The 13,873-nt window shown below is 30.8% G+C and overlaps 2 protein-coding genes across 2 annotated transcripts; both read left to right on the forward strand.

Annotated features, from left to right (window-relative positions):
* The first annotated feature begins 440 nt into the window (after positions 1 to 440).
* Positions 441 to 3,575, forward strand: LOC142237521 (alpha-tocopherol transfer protein-like). The gene is made up of 3 exons (XM_075308879.1): positions 441 to 777; positions 2,780 to 3,149; positions 3,214 to 3,575. Exons 1-3 carry the CDS (start codon positions 476 to 478, stop codon positions 3,469 to 3,471), a joined length of 930 nt encoding a protein of 309 aa, XP_075164994.1. The 5' UTR covers positions 441 to 475; the 3' UTR covers positions 3,472 to 3,575.
* A 3,489-nt stretch (positions 3,576 to 7,064) lies between these two features.
* Positions 7,065 to 12,391, forward strand: LOC142240581 (clavesin-2-like). The gene is made up of 3 exons (XM_075312272.1): positions 7,065 to 7,402; positions 11,531 to 11,900; positions 11,972 to 12,391. Exons 1-3 carry the CDS (start codon positions 7,101 to 7,103, stop codon positions 12,227 to 12,229), a joined length of 930 nt encoding a protein of 309 aa, XP_075168387.1. The 5' UTR covers positions 7,065 to 7,100; the 3' UTR covers positions 12,230 to 12,391.
* Positions 12,392 to 13,873: the final 1,482 nt, after the last annotated feature.

The raw sequence follows: 13,873 nt of genomic DNA on the forward strand, positions 1-13,873 counted from the left end.
GTAAATAACCGTGTTGTTGATTTACTTTCATGAACGGATCGTTTTGAAACGTGTACGCCGTTTATGTTTTTTGTTCAATGGGTGTGAAACCGCTATGTCTGGAGGATAGTAGAACAAATGGAAAGACGACACATGGCGAAAATTCAAAGTATAATGGAGAAACGCTATCACTGAACTAAACATAGAATCGGCCAGCTCTCATTTCTAAGATAGAAGCTCATTCGTAGTGTATCAAAAAGGAATAAATATTCTAAACAAACGTGGAAAATGGCCTGCTGATATATGCTAATAATATCATATTTTCAATTCATAGTTAAATCATCGTGTAATTGAACTAATTATATCATTATTAGAATTCCATAATTTAATATTCAAAGTTTAAAGTGTAGAAACCCTCCTAATTAAGAGTAACTAATAATGGAAAATTAGCTTAGAGAAATATTCAGTCATTGGTGAACAAGCTCAAAGAATAGTTATGGCTGCTATAAAACCTCTTCCCAAAGAATTAGAAAAAATTGCTTATAAAGAATTGGGTGAAGTTCCCGATAGGATATCAGATGATTTGGAAATACTCAAAACATGGATCAGTCAGCAACCCCATCTGCGAGCACGTACCGATGATGAGTTTTTGGTGAAATTTCTAAGAGGCTCCAAATACAGCATAGAAAAAGCCAAACAGAAAATCGATATGTTTTACGCGTATAAAACGAAATATCCGGAATTATTTGTTGCAACCGATGCTGATGAGGAAAATTTTCGTAAACTTCATAAAACAGGGTAAGTGAAGGATGTTGGTATACACAAATATTTTTCTCTTTCTTCTAAAGGTAAGCTTCCTCAAGTCTTTGACAACATTCGTTCATAAAATAGAAAACAAAGTGTATATATTGGGCCGGAAGTTCGGACTGGCGCAATTGTATTTACCCACCACCACGGATTGTATACAAAAATCTACTAACAAGGGTGGCACTTAAAGGCATTACTACATTTGATTTTGGACCAACATTCATAATTTTCATGTGATTTCTTAGGTGGAACGGCTAAAAAATTGGGGAATTTTTCATTAAGAAATAAATCTTCAAAGTCATTTTTGTAATTATTTCCAAAACATGAAATATCTCCTAAAAAACCTAAATAAAAAAATAGTGTATCGAATGGATTGGATCTATCATTAGTCCATTTGCCATGGTTCAGTCCCAGAGTCGCAATACATTCCTTGATAACCCTGGGTAAATAAATAATGAAGTCAAATATAATTTATCTTATGCTTTTTTACTATCATTAATGGGGAGATGTATCATTATGGGGAGATATTTCATAATGAAAAAAAGCTTCCCAAATTATAAATGAAATAAATCCCCAATTATTTCATAATAATTCCCCAAAAATCGTTATTATTTTTCTCTGACTAAGACTAAATTGGGGACATATTTCATTTTTATTTTTGGCGATTTATTTCAAGGAGACCTATTTCATAGGGCCTTTAATTATGAATCGAATTGGAACAATTGTTGTGTGGTTACACTTCAAGGTGAATACCGACATCATGCGGATCGGCTGATCGGGCCCTGCTTCATTTGGGCTTTGGGGTTCAGTTTTCTAGGTCCCATTAGCATACTGCCCGACATTTTCAGGCACTATAACCCCTAAAAATTATATGGAAAACAACCACACCAAATTTTTATGTTTTTTGGGGAATAACTTCATTTTAGTTTTGGGGCCCGTTTGCGTTATAAAAATAAACCCAAATACTTCAAATGAAAATGCGCCCCAATTTCCTTTATGGGATTTTTCTTCGCTTTCGCCTTTTGGGCCCTGCTTCATTTGGGCATTGGGGCTCATTTTCCTAGGGCCGATCATACATAGAGCATACTGCCCGACTTTTTCAGGCACTATGACCCCTAAAAATTATATGGAAAACAAAAACTCCAAATTATTATGTTTTTTGGAAAATAACTTCATTTTATTCGTTTGCGTTATAAAAATAATGCCAATTACTTCCAATTTCCTTTATGTGATTGTGTTTCGCTTTCACACTTGGGCATTGGGGCTCATTTTGCTACACCCTCAAAAAAATTGCTTCTGTAACATATACCCCAAACACATTTTGCATCAAGCATATATATTTTCGGGATTGGTCCAAATAAAATATTGTTTGTATTATTCAAACATATTATGTTTCACCTTAGGGCATACACTGGTAGAAAAAAATGAAAAATTAAATTTTCTTTGTGTGGATATATTTGTAAGGCGCCAATTGGTTACTTCCATTATTTTACTTGCAGCATACTCTCTAGGTCTCTCTTTCTAAACACATATATGTTTATAGGATATTTCCAAATTAATATATGTTTACATCTAAGCATATTATATTTACAAACATTTTATGTTCCAAACATAATATGTTCTAACATATATGTTAGAACATATATGTTATATGTCCCAAACATGTTATGCTAGTTTATGAACATCATATGCTTGCACTTAAAAATATTGTGTTAAAAAAATTGAGTTCAAAACATATATTTTTAACACCCAAACATATGAAAAACAGTCTTTTTCGTCCGAGCAGGGACCATTAGCATACTACTCGACTTTTTTAGGCACTATAGCCCCAAAAACCTAAATATGTGACAGTTTTCTTTAATGTCATAAATGTGGTTTACAGAGGACCTCGAAGCAACTGAGTTGTGTTTGTCTTCCATTTAATTTTGGTGCAAACAAAATTTTTCCCTTGGAGATATTTTTCATTTTTCAAGGTCTTTATATCTTTTTCCAGCTTCTTAAGTGGTCTCGTAAAGCCTGCAAATGACATTGGACCCCGTGTTTTTCTGTTTCGACTTAATTATTCGCCTGAAGAATTTAACGTTGATGAATTGTTTCGATATTCAACCACATTATATGAATTGTATATCATGAATGATCCATATTCAGGTATCAACGGAGTAATAATTGTATTGGATTTTGCCGAAGCAACAACTGGCCATATAATGCCAGTTTCTCTAAATGCAACCAAACAATTTGTCACATTTTATGTAGATGCCTTGCCAGTACGTGTGAAACACATTTTGCTCATCAATGTTCCGAAATTTGTTCAACAATTTCTTAATTTGTTACTTCCCCATTTACCGGAAAAAATTCGAAGTAGAGTAAGTGATTTTATTTTTAGTGTCATTTGATGATATCCTAAAATTTTTTGTTAATCAATTTTAGGTAACAATATGTGGATCGAATATTGATGAATTTGGCGATAAGCTACCCAAAAAATATTTACCCAAGGAATATGGTGGTGAAAATGGTTCAGTGGATCAATTCCCTAGGGTCAATGAGAAGCTATGGAATGATAATCGAGAGTATCTTAAGGAGAATCTTAAATACGGTTCTGATGAAAGTTTGCGTATAGGCAAACCTTTCAATTTTAACGATGATTTGGGCATGGGAGGAACCTTCAGGAAACTTAACGTAGACTAAGTGCTTCGATCTAAAATAGAAATAACTGAAAGGTAAAGCAATTACGGTGTATATTTAATAGAGTTATTAGAATATTTGCATATTAATTAAATCAATTAAACAAATATGCTACTATTTTATTTTATTTTTTAAGAAATATATTTGAATTGTTTTGCTTATTATTATGATTTTTTGAAGACGATCTAGCGATGACCGTCGGTCACTCTGTTGCAATTACTCTAGATAGATGAAAAAATTATGTCGACTTCAAGGTTTTCATAAATTCTCTCCATTGCATTTGATCGGCGTATATGGTAACCTTCCGAATGGAACCTTCCGAATGAAGATAGGGCTTTGCCCAAATAAATTTGACAAGCATACTTTTCCTCTTTTGGTTAAGCTACACATGTAGTTTAGTCAATGCATGGCTTTAAGCTGAGATCAAAAATAACAATAACGATTGAAGAGAAGCCAACAATAACAAACAAAACGAAATAAAATTTTGATAAAATTTTCTATAGAAATAACATTTTCACAAAGTATTCTATAGAAATAAAATTTTGATAAAAATTTTCTATAGAAACAAAATTTGGATAAAAAATGTATATAGAAATAAAATCTTGACAAAATTTTTTATAGAAATAAAATTTTGATGAAAAATGTCTATAGAAATAAAATCTTGACAAAATTTTCTATAGAAATAAAATTTTGACAAAATTTTCTATAGAAATAAAATTTTGACAAAATTTTCTAAAGAAATAAAATTTTGACAAACTTTTCTACAGAAATAAAATTTTTACAAAATTTTATATAGAGATAAAATTTTGACATGATTTTCTATAATATAAAATTTTTACAAAATTTTCTATAGAAATAAAATTTTGACAAAATTTTTTATAGAAATAAAATTTAGACAAAATTTTCTATAGAAATAACATTTTTACAAAATATTCTATAGAAATAAAATTTTGACAAAATTTTCTATATAAATACAATTTTGACAAGATTTTCTATAGAAATAAAGTTTTGACAAAATTTGGTATAGAAATAAAATTTTGACAAAATTTACTATAGAAATAAAACTTTGATAAAAATTTTCTATAGAAATAAAATTTTGGTAAAAATTTTCTATAGAAATAAAATTTTGATAAAAAATGTTTATAGAAATAAAATATTGACAAAATTTTCTATAGAAATAAAATTTTGACAAAATTTTCTATAGAAATAAAATTTTGACAAAATTTTCTATAGAAATAAAATTTTGACAAAATTTGTTATAGAAATAAAACATTGATAAAATTTATCTGTAGAAATAAAATTTTGACAAAATTTTCTATAGAAATAAAATTAAAAAAAATCTGTAGAACTACAATTTTGACAAAATTTTCTATAGAAATAAAATTTTGACAAAATTTTCTATAGAAATAAAATCTTGACAAAATTTTCTATAGAAATAACATTTTGACACAATTTTCTATAGAAATAAAATTTTTACAAAATTTTCTATAGAAATAGAATTTTGATAAAAAATTACTATAGAAATAAAATATTGATAAAATCTTTCTCTAGAAATAAAATTTTGACAACATTTTTTATAAAAATAAAATATTGATAAAAATTTTCTATAGAAATACAATTTTGACAAAATTTTCTATAGAAATAAAATTTCGACAAAATTTTCTATAGAAATAAATTTTTGACAAAATTTTCTATAGAAATAAAATTTTGATAAAAATATTCTATACAAATAAAATTTTGACAAAATTTGCTATAGAAATACAATTTTGACAAACTTTTCTATAGAAATAAAGTTTTGACAAAATTTTCTATAGAAATAAAATTTTGCCAATATTCTCTATAGAAATACAATTTTGACAAAATTTTCTATAGAAATACTTAATTATTCGCCTGAAGAATTTAACGTTAATGAATTGTTTCGATATTCAACCACATTATATGAATTGTATATCATGAATGATCCATATTCAGGTATCAACGGAGTAATAATTGTATTGGATTTTGCCGAAGCAACAACTGGCCATATAATGCCAGTCTCTCTAAATGCAGCCAAACAATTTGTCACATTTTATGTAAATGCCTTGCCAGTACGTGTGAAACTTTGATAAAAATTTTCTGTAGAAATAAAATTTTGATAAAAATTTTCTATAGAAGTAAAAATTTGATAAAAATGTCTATAGAAATAAAATTTTGACAAAATTATAGAAATAAAATTTTGATATAGAAATAAAATTTTGACAAAATTTTTTATAGTAATAAAATTTTGACAAAATTTTCTATAGAAATAACATTTTCACAAAATATTCTATAGAAATAAAATTTTGATAAAAAATGTCTATAGAAATAAAATCTTGACAAAATTTTCTATAGAAATAAAATTTTGACAAAATTTTCAATAGAAATAAAATTTTGACAAAATTTTCGATAAAAATAAAATTTTGACAAAATTTTCTATAAAAATAAAATTTTGACAAAATTCTCTAGAAATAAAAAATTTTGACAAAATTTTCTATAAAAATAAAATTTTGACAAAATTCTCTATAGAAATACAATTTTGACAAAATTTTCTACAGAAATACAATTTTGACAAAATTATCTATAGAAATAAAGTTTTGACAAAATTTTCTATAGAAATAAAATCTTGACAAAATTTTCTATAGAAATAACATTTTGACACAATTTTCTATAGAAATGAAATTTTTACAAAATTTTCTATAGAAATAGAATTTTGATAAAAAATTACTATAGAAATAAAATATTGATAAAATCTTTCTCTAGAAATAAAATTTTGACAACATTTTTTATAAAAATAAAATATTGATAAAAATTTTCTATAGAAATACAATTTTGACAAAATTTTCTATAGAAATAAAATTTTGAAAAATTTTCTATAGAAATAAATTTTTGACAAAATTTTCTATAGAAATAAAATTTTGACAAAATTTACTATATAAATAAAACTTTGATAAAAATTTTCTATAGAAATAAAATTTTGACAACATTTTTTAAAGAAATAAAATTTGACAAAATTTTCTATAGAAACAAAATTTTTACAACATTTTCTATAGAAATAGAATTTTGACAAAAAAAGATTTTTTTGTTTGATAGTTTTTTGGTAAAATTTTCTCAAAATTTGGTATATTATTTTGGGTTCGATTGGCTTCCGTGATCGCAACTCTAAAGCCGAAAATCTTGATAGGAGAGCTATTGGTTCAAACGTCTCAATATGTGGTTTGTGAGCCCAAAGGTTTTGGTGTACAATTATGGACTTTTTTTTAATTTGTATACCCTGAACCACTCTGTGGAACAGGGTATTATAAGTTAGTGCATATGTCTACAACACCCGGAAGGAGACTAGATAAATACATGGTGTCTTTGGCAATATTGCTCAGGGCCGGCCCTTAAGTCTATCCAACTAAGTCCGTCTGTCTGTGAACAAATTTTTGTAATTAATGTTTAGGTCACCGTTTTAGTGAAATCGACTTCAAATTTGCCTTTCGAAACTACTGTGCAATTGAACCAATTGTATTAGATCATTGAATATTCTAAGTTAATGTAAAACAAACTACTGGTATGGGGAAACTTGTTTAGAAAAACACTCAGTCATTGGTAAACCAGTGAAACGGCAAGTCATGACTACAATAAAACCTCTTCCCAAAGAATTACAAAAAATTGCCCAGGAAGAATTGGGTGAAGTTCCCGATAGGATACCAGAAGATTTGGAAATATTCAAGACATGGATCAGCCATCAGCCTCATCTGCGAGCACGTACCGATGATGAGTTTTTGGTGACATTTCTAAGAGGTTCCAAATACAGCATGGAAAAGGCTAAAAAGAAAATCGATATGTTTTACGCCTATAAAACCAAATATCCGGAATTATTTGCTACAAGCGATGCTGATGATGGGCATTTTCGGAAAATTCATCATATTGGGTAAAAAAACAGGATGTACATAAAATAAATATGTAAATTTTCTTTTTCCAAAAGAAAGTGGTATATAAATAAATCTTCCATATACCATGCATATATGGGTCAGGCCAAGAGAAGTGTGCACACAGTGGGTTAAGGATGTTTACTTTTCGATTGTCGTTATATGAAATTGTGCCTAAAATGAAAATAAAATAACCGCGGATGTTGAAATTAAAAATTTTCTGAATTTTTTTTTTTTTTTCTAAAGTATTTAAAATTCTATACATCTAAAATAACTTACATTACTGATTGCCATAAAACAGTAAAGTGCAATACACTCTTGTTTTATTTAATTAACTGGCCCTGATGAAGATTGACAAATCGAAATATTGGCTTCAATAAAATACAACTCAAATAAAAAGCATCTAGAGTTTTTTCATTTATGACCTCGAGCTTGACTAAAACCAATACCTTTATTGAAACATTTGCAGTGAAAATAAATAATCAATTGTACATTAAAATGTCTACAGAAAAAAGTGAACTGGGAAGAATGAACTACCACGTGCCAAAATTGAACTAAATTGTATGCATTTTTTTTAGAGATTTTCATAATGCGTTGATAAAATAAACAGAATTTACTAAGCTTTTTGAGCTACCATTTACGAAATTCTACCTTCTCAAAAAAAAAAAAAAAACAAAAAAAAAAGAAAAACAAAAATGAATGAAATGAAAAGTAAAGAAAAAATTCATTGGTGCCAATTCGTTACCATATGAACTACGTCGTAGTTAAAAAAATCTTCCGCTTTAATAAGCATTGCAGTTATTTGTATGGTCATCGAAATGTAAACCCATACATTTGTGTGGTTCAAGTACACAGAAAAAAAAATTCTCGAAAATTTTTCCAATTAAAGTCTTAATTGAGTTTCAAAAAATATTCAATTAAAAAACAACAAATTGAACAAATTGTTTAATTGAAACAAAAATCAATCATAAAAATTAATTAATTTTTTAATTGGATCAATTACAATTTTAAGTTACTTTCAATTAATTTTTTAATTGATACTATCATATCTGTCATTGAAGACATTTCAAATAAAAAATTAATTGGATTTGGATTGAAAAATATTTTTTTTTGTGCGTATGCCTCAAAAATTTTTTGAACTAAAGAGAATAATATAGTTTTTTTTTTGCTATAAGCATAATATAATTTTAGCATTTATTTAAAAACTGAGTTTTTCCTGTACACGCAAAAATTTTTTTGTTTCAATCACGATCCAGTTAATTTTTTAATTGAAATGTCTTCAATCACAGAAATGATAGCATCAATTAAAAAATTCATTGATGGCCGTTTAAAAAATGAATTGATCATTTAAACAATAAGTATATACGGTCGTAGGGAGCCACCGTGGTGCAATGGTTAGCATGTCCGCCTTGCATACACAAGGTCGTGGATTCGATTCCTGCTTCGACCGAACACCAAAAAGTATTTCAGCGGTGGATTATCCCACCTCAGTAATGCTGGTGACATTTCTGATGGTTTCAAAGCTTCTCTAAGTAGTTTCCCTGCAATTTGGAACGCCGTTCGGGCTCGGCTATAAAAAAGAGGTCGCTTGTCATTGAGCTTAACATGGAATCGGACAGCACTCAGTGATAAGAGTGAAAGAAGTTCACCAATGTGGTATCACAATGGACTGAATAGTCTAAGTGAGCCTGATACATCGGGCTGCCACCTAACCTAACCTACGGTCGTAAGTTCGGCCAGGCCGAATCTTATGTACCCTACACCATGGATTGCGAAGAAACTTCTACTAAAGACTGCCGTCCACAATCGAATTACTTGGGTTGCGGTAACACTTGCCGATAACAAGGTATCTTATAACATCTTAACACCGTCTTCTAAATTGTAAGTTAGTCCATACGTGGTATATATTAAACAAAAAAAGCCGATTAAATAATTCACTTCTATAGAAATAAAATTTTGACAAAATTTTCTATAGAAATAAAATTTTGACAAAATTTTCTATAGAAATAAAGTTTTGAAAAAATTTTCTATTGAAATAAAATTTTGACAACATTTTCTATAGAAATGAAATTTTGACAAAATTTGCTCTAGAAATAAAATGTTGACAAAATTTTCTATAGAAATAAAATTTTGAGAAAATTTTCTGTAGAAATAAAATTTTCTATAGATATAAAATTTTGACAAAATTTTTCTATAGAAATAAAATTTTGACAAAATATTCTATACATATAAAATTTTGACAAAATTTTTCTATAGAAATAAAATTTTGACAAAATTTTCTATAGAAATAAATTTTTTTTCGAAATTTTCTATAGAAATAAAATCTTGGTAGATTATTTTTGGCTCCAGTGGCAACCATGATTTTGAATCGATATGGACCAATTTTTGAGTGATTGGGAATCGGCTATATATAATTATGGACCGATATGAACCAAGTTTTGCATGGTTGTTAGAGACCATATATTAACACCACTTACCAAATTTCAACCGGATCGGATGGATTTTGCTCCTCCAAGATGCTCCGGAGGTCATATCTGGGGATCGGTTTATATGGGGGATATATATAATTATGTCCGATATGGACCAATTTTTGCATGGTTGTTAGAGACCATACACATACACCAATTACCAAATTTCAACCGGATCGGATGAATTTTGCTCCTCCAAGAGGCTCCGGAGTTCAAATCTGGGGATCGGTTTATATGGGGGCTATATATAATTATGAACCGATGTGGACCAATTTTTGCATGGATGTTAGATGGCATATACAAACACCACGTACCGAATTTCAACCAGATCGGATGAATTTTGCTCCTCCAAGAGGCTCCGGAGGTAAAATCTGGGGATCGGTTTACATGGGGGCTATTTATAATTATGAATCGATTTGGACCAATTTGTGCATGTTTGTTAGAAGCCATGGATGTTACATGTAAACACCACGTATCAAATTTCAACCGGATCGGATGAAGTTTGCGCCTCCAAGATGCTCCGGAGGTCAAATCTGGGAATCGGTTTATATGGGAGCTATGTAGAATTGTCGATCGATATGGATCAATTTGCATGATTGTTAGAGAACATAGACTAACACCACGTACCAAATTTCAACCGAATCGGATGAAATTTGCTTCTCTAAAAGGCTCCGCAAGCCAAATCTGGGGGTCGGTTTATATGGGGGCTATACGTAAAAGTGGTCCAATATGGCCCATTTACAATATCATCCGACCTACATTAATAACAACTACTTATGCCAAGTTTCAGTTCGATAGTTTGTTTCGTTGGGAACTTAGCGTGATTTCAACAGACGGACGGATGGAAGGACATGCTTAGATCGACTCAGGATTTTACCACGACCCAGAATATATATATAGATGTGGACACCCACGGTCGCCTAAATTGTGTCCACACTTGGGATGTGTCCTGTTTGAGAGGTGAATATTAATGTGATAATATAGTAAATGTCTCATGACAATTGTCCACTTTTGAGTGGTGTCCGGTTTTCAGAGTGTTCAAATTTGAGAGGTTTCACTGTATTCAAATAAATTCGGTGTCTGCATCTGATATTCCTTGGGTTTGACCTGTCGCTATATCAAGGGAAGTTCAAACTCCAATGACATACTTCTCCTGGCCTGCGCTAAGTTTATGACAAACATAACACATGGTTACCAAAACCAATTCGTTTTCATTATCAAAAATTTTTCCAAATACACACATATGAGGAATAGGATAACCTCAAACATGTTTCAAGAGTAAAATGTTATTTTTGAATGACGAAAATGTAACATGTACGTCGCATCAATGTTATAGTCTCGGAAGTTATGTATCTGAAATCGGAAAGAATTTTTAGTTTTCCAGAGAATATAACATTTTCGCGGCAAAAATGTTTTATGGTCACCATCCAAAAATAACATTTTGCTCTTGAAGCATGTTTGAGGTGATCATATTTCTTCTCTGCGTGTATTTGTCTAAATTTTTGGATAGTGAAAACCAATCGGTTGTGGTGATCAGTGTCATGTTCGTCATAAACTTAAGGTTTATTTGACTCTGAAAAATCATTGAATCTTGCTTGTCATCCAAGAAATGGTTTTTCTTGAAGATCTATTTCATTTCAAAGCTTGTTTATCTACTTTCAGATGCATAAGTGCCCTAGTAGAACCTTTAAATGACAATGGACCTCGTATTTTTATGGTTCGTTACAATTATTCCTCTGAAGAATATCATGCCGTTGGATTGTTTCGATATGCTGCAACTCTGTTTGAATTATATCTTCTGAATGATCCCTATTTCGTTATCAATGGCGTAATAATTGTACTCGATTTTACCGAAGCAACCACTGGCCATTTAATGCAAGTCTCTCTAAATGTTGCCAAACAATTTGCTACATTTTATGAAAAGGCATTTCCAGTACGTGTGAAACATATTTTGCTCATCAATGTTCCGAAATTTGTTCAACAATTTCTGAATTTTGTACTTCCCCATTTACCGGAAAAAATTCGATGTAGAGTAAGTAAGAAATTGTTTTCCCTCACAAGTGGCTCCCCAAAAGCTTACTAAAAATCTTCAATCAATTTTAGATTACTATATGTGGATCGAATATTAATGAAATAGAGGATAAACTACCCAAAAAATATTTACCCAAGGAATATGGTGGTGAAAATGGTTCAGTGGATCAATTCCCTGGAGCAAATGAGAAACTATGGCATGATAATCGAGAGTATCTTAGGGAAAATCTTAAATATGGCACCGATGAACGTTTGCGTATAGGCAAGCCATTGAACTTTAACGATGATCTGGGCATAGGAGGAACCTTTAGAAAGCTTAATGTGGATTAATTTTATTTTTAATATGTGTGGCACAGCCGAGATGGCAATAAACCTGAGATTAAAGAAGTTAATGATAAAGTTTTAACGTTGCTCTTAAAATATTTTAAACTTAATTAAAATTAAATTAATAAAAGGTTGGCTGATAAGTCCCCGGTCTAACAAAGAAAAACACATTTTTTTGTAAAAATTCGTTTTTATTATTCAACATAGTTCCCTTCGAGAGCGATACACCGATTATAACGACCTTCCAATTTGTTGATACCATTTTGGTAGTACTCCTTCGGTTTTTCCCTGCGAGCATCCTTTTGAGGTCTGAGAACAAGAAAAAGTCGCTGGGGCCAGATCTGGAGAATACTGTGGGTGGGGAAGCAATTCGAAGCCCAATTCATGAATTTTTGCCATCGTTCTCAATGACTTGTGGCACGGTGCGTTGTCTTGGTGGAACAACACTTTTTTATACCCACCACCATAGAATGGTGACGGGGGTATAATAAGTTTGTCATTCCGTTTGTAACACATCGAAATATCGATTTCCGACTATATAAAGTATATATATTCTTGATCAGGGAGAAATTCTAAGACGATATAACGATGTCCGTCTGTCCGTCTGTCTGTCTGTCTGTTGTAATCACGCTACAGTCTTCAATAATGAAGCAATCGTGCTGAAATTTTGCACAAACTCGTCTTTTGTCTGCAGGCAGGTCAAGTTCGAAGATGGGCTATATCGGTCCAGGTTTTGATATAGTCCCCATATAAACCGACCTCCTGATTTGGGGTCTTGGGCTTAGAGAAACCGTAGTTTTTATCCAATTTGCCTGAAATTTGAAATCTAGAGGTATTTTATGACCATAAAGAGGTGTGCCAAAAATAGTGAGTATCGGTCCATGTTTTGGTATAGCCCCCATATAGACCGATCTCCCGATTTTACTTCTTGGGCTTATAGAAACCGCAGTTTTTATTCAATTTACCTGAAGTTGGAAATCTAGAGGTATTGTAGGACCACAAATACGTGTGCCAAAAATTGTGAGTATCGGTCCATATTTTGGTATAACCCCCATATAGACCTATCTCCCGATTTTACTTCTTGGGCTTATAGAAACCGCAGTTTTTATTCAATTTACCTGAAATTGGAAATCTAGAGGTATTGTAGGACCACAAATACGTGTGCCAAAAATTGTGAGTATCGGTCCATGTTTTGGTATGGTCCCCATATAAAACGACCTCCCGATTTGGGGTTTGGGCTTATAGAAACCGTAGTTTTTATCCAATTTGTCTGAAATTGGAAATCTAGAGGTATTTTAGGACCATAAAGTGGTGTGCCGAAAATGGTGAGTATCGGTCCATATTTTGGTATAGCCCCCATATAGACCGATTTCCCGATTTTACTTCTCGGGCTTCTAGAATCCGAAGTTTTTATCTTATTTGCCTGAAATTGGAAATCTAGAGGTATTGTAGGACCACAATTATGTGTGCCAAAAATTGTGAGTATCGGTCCATATTTTGGTATAGCCCCCATATAGACCGATCTCCCGATTTTACTCTTGGGCTTATAGAAAGCGCAGTTTTTATTAAATTTACCTGAAATTGGAAATCTAGAGGTATTGTAGGACCACAAATACGTGCGCCAAAAATTGTGAGTATCGGTCCATGTTT

The sequence above is a fragment of the Haematobia irritans genome, chromosome 5 (genome assembly GCF_050003625.1).
Source record: "Haematobia irritans isolate KBUSLIRL chromosome 5, ASM5000362v1, whole genome shotgun sequence".
NCBI lineage: Eukaryota > Metazoa > Arthropoda > Insecta > Diptera > Muscidae > Haematobia > Haematobia irritans.

Excerpts from the sequence above, each read along its gene's own strand:
- LOC142237521 (XM_075308879.1), top strand. The coding sequence starts at position 476 with ATGGCTGCTATAAAACCTCTTCCCAAAGAATTAGAAAAAATTGCTTAT. Across the intron at positions 778-2,779 it reads CGTAAACTTCATAAAACAGG|CTTCTTAAGTGGTCTCGTAA; the intron begins GTAAGTGAAGGA and ends ATCTTTTTCCAG. Across the intron at positions 3,150-3,213 it reads CGGAAAAAATTCGAAGTAGA|GTAACAATATGTGGATCGAA; the intron begins GTAAGTGATTTT and ends AATCAATTTTAG.
- LOC142240581 (XM_075312272.1), top strand. The coding sequence starts at position 7,101 with ATGACTACAATAAAACCTCTTCCCAAAGAATTACAAAAAATTGCCCAG. Across the intron at positions 7,403-11,530 it reads CGGAAAATTCATCATATTGG|ATGCATAAGTGCCCTAGTAG; the intron begins GTAAAAAAACAG and ends ATCTACTTTCAG. Across the intron at positions 11,901-11,971 it reads CGGAAAAAATTCGATGTAGA|ATTACTATATGTGGATCGAA; the intron begins GTAAGTAAGAAA and ends AATCAATTTTAG.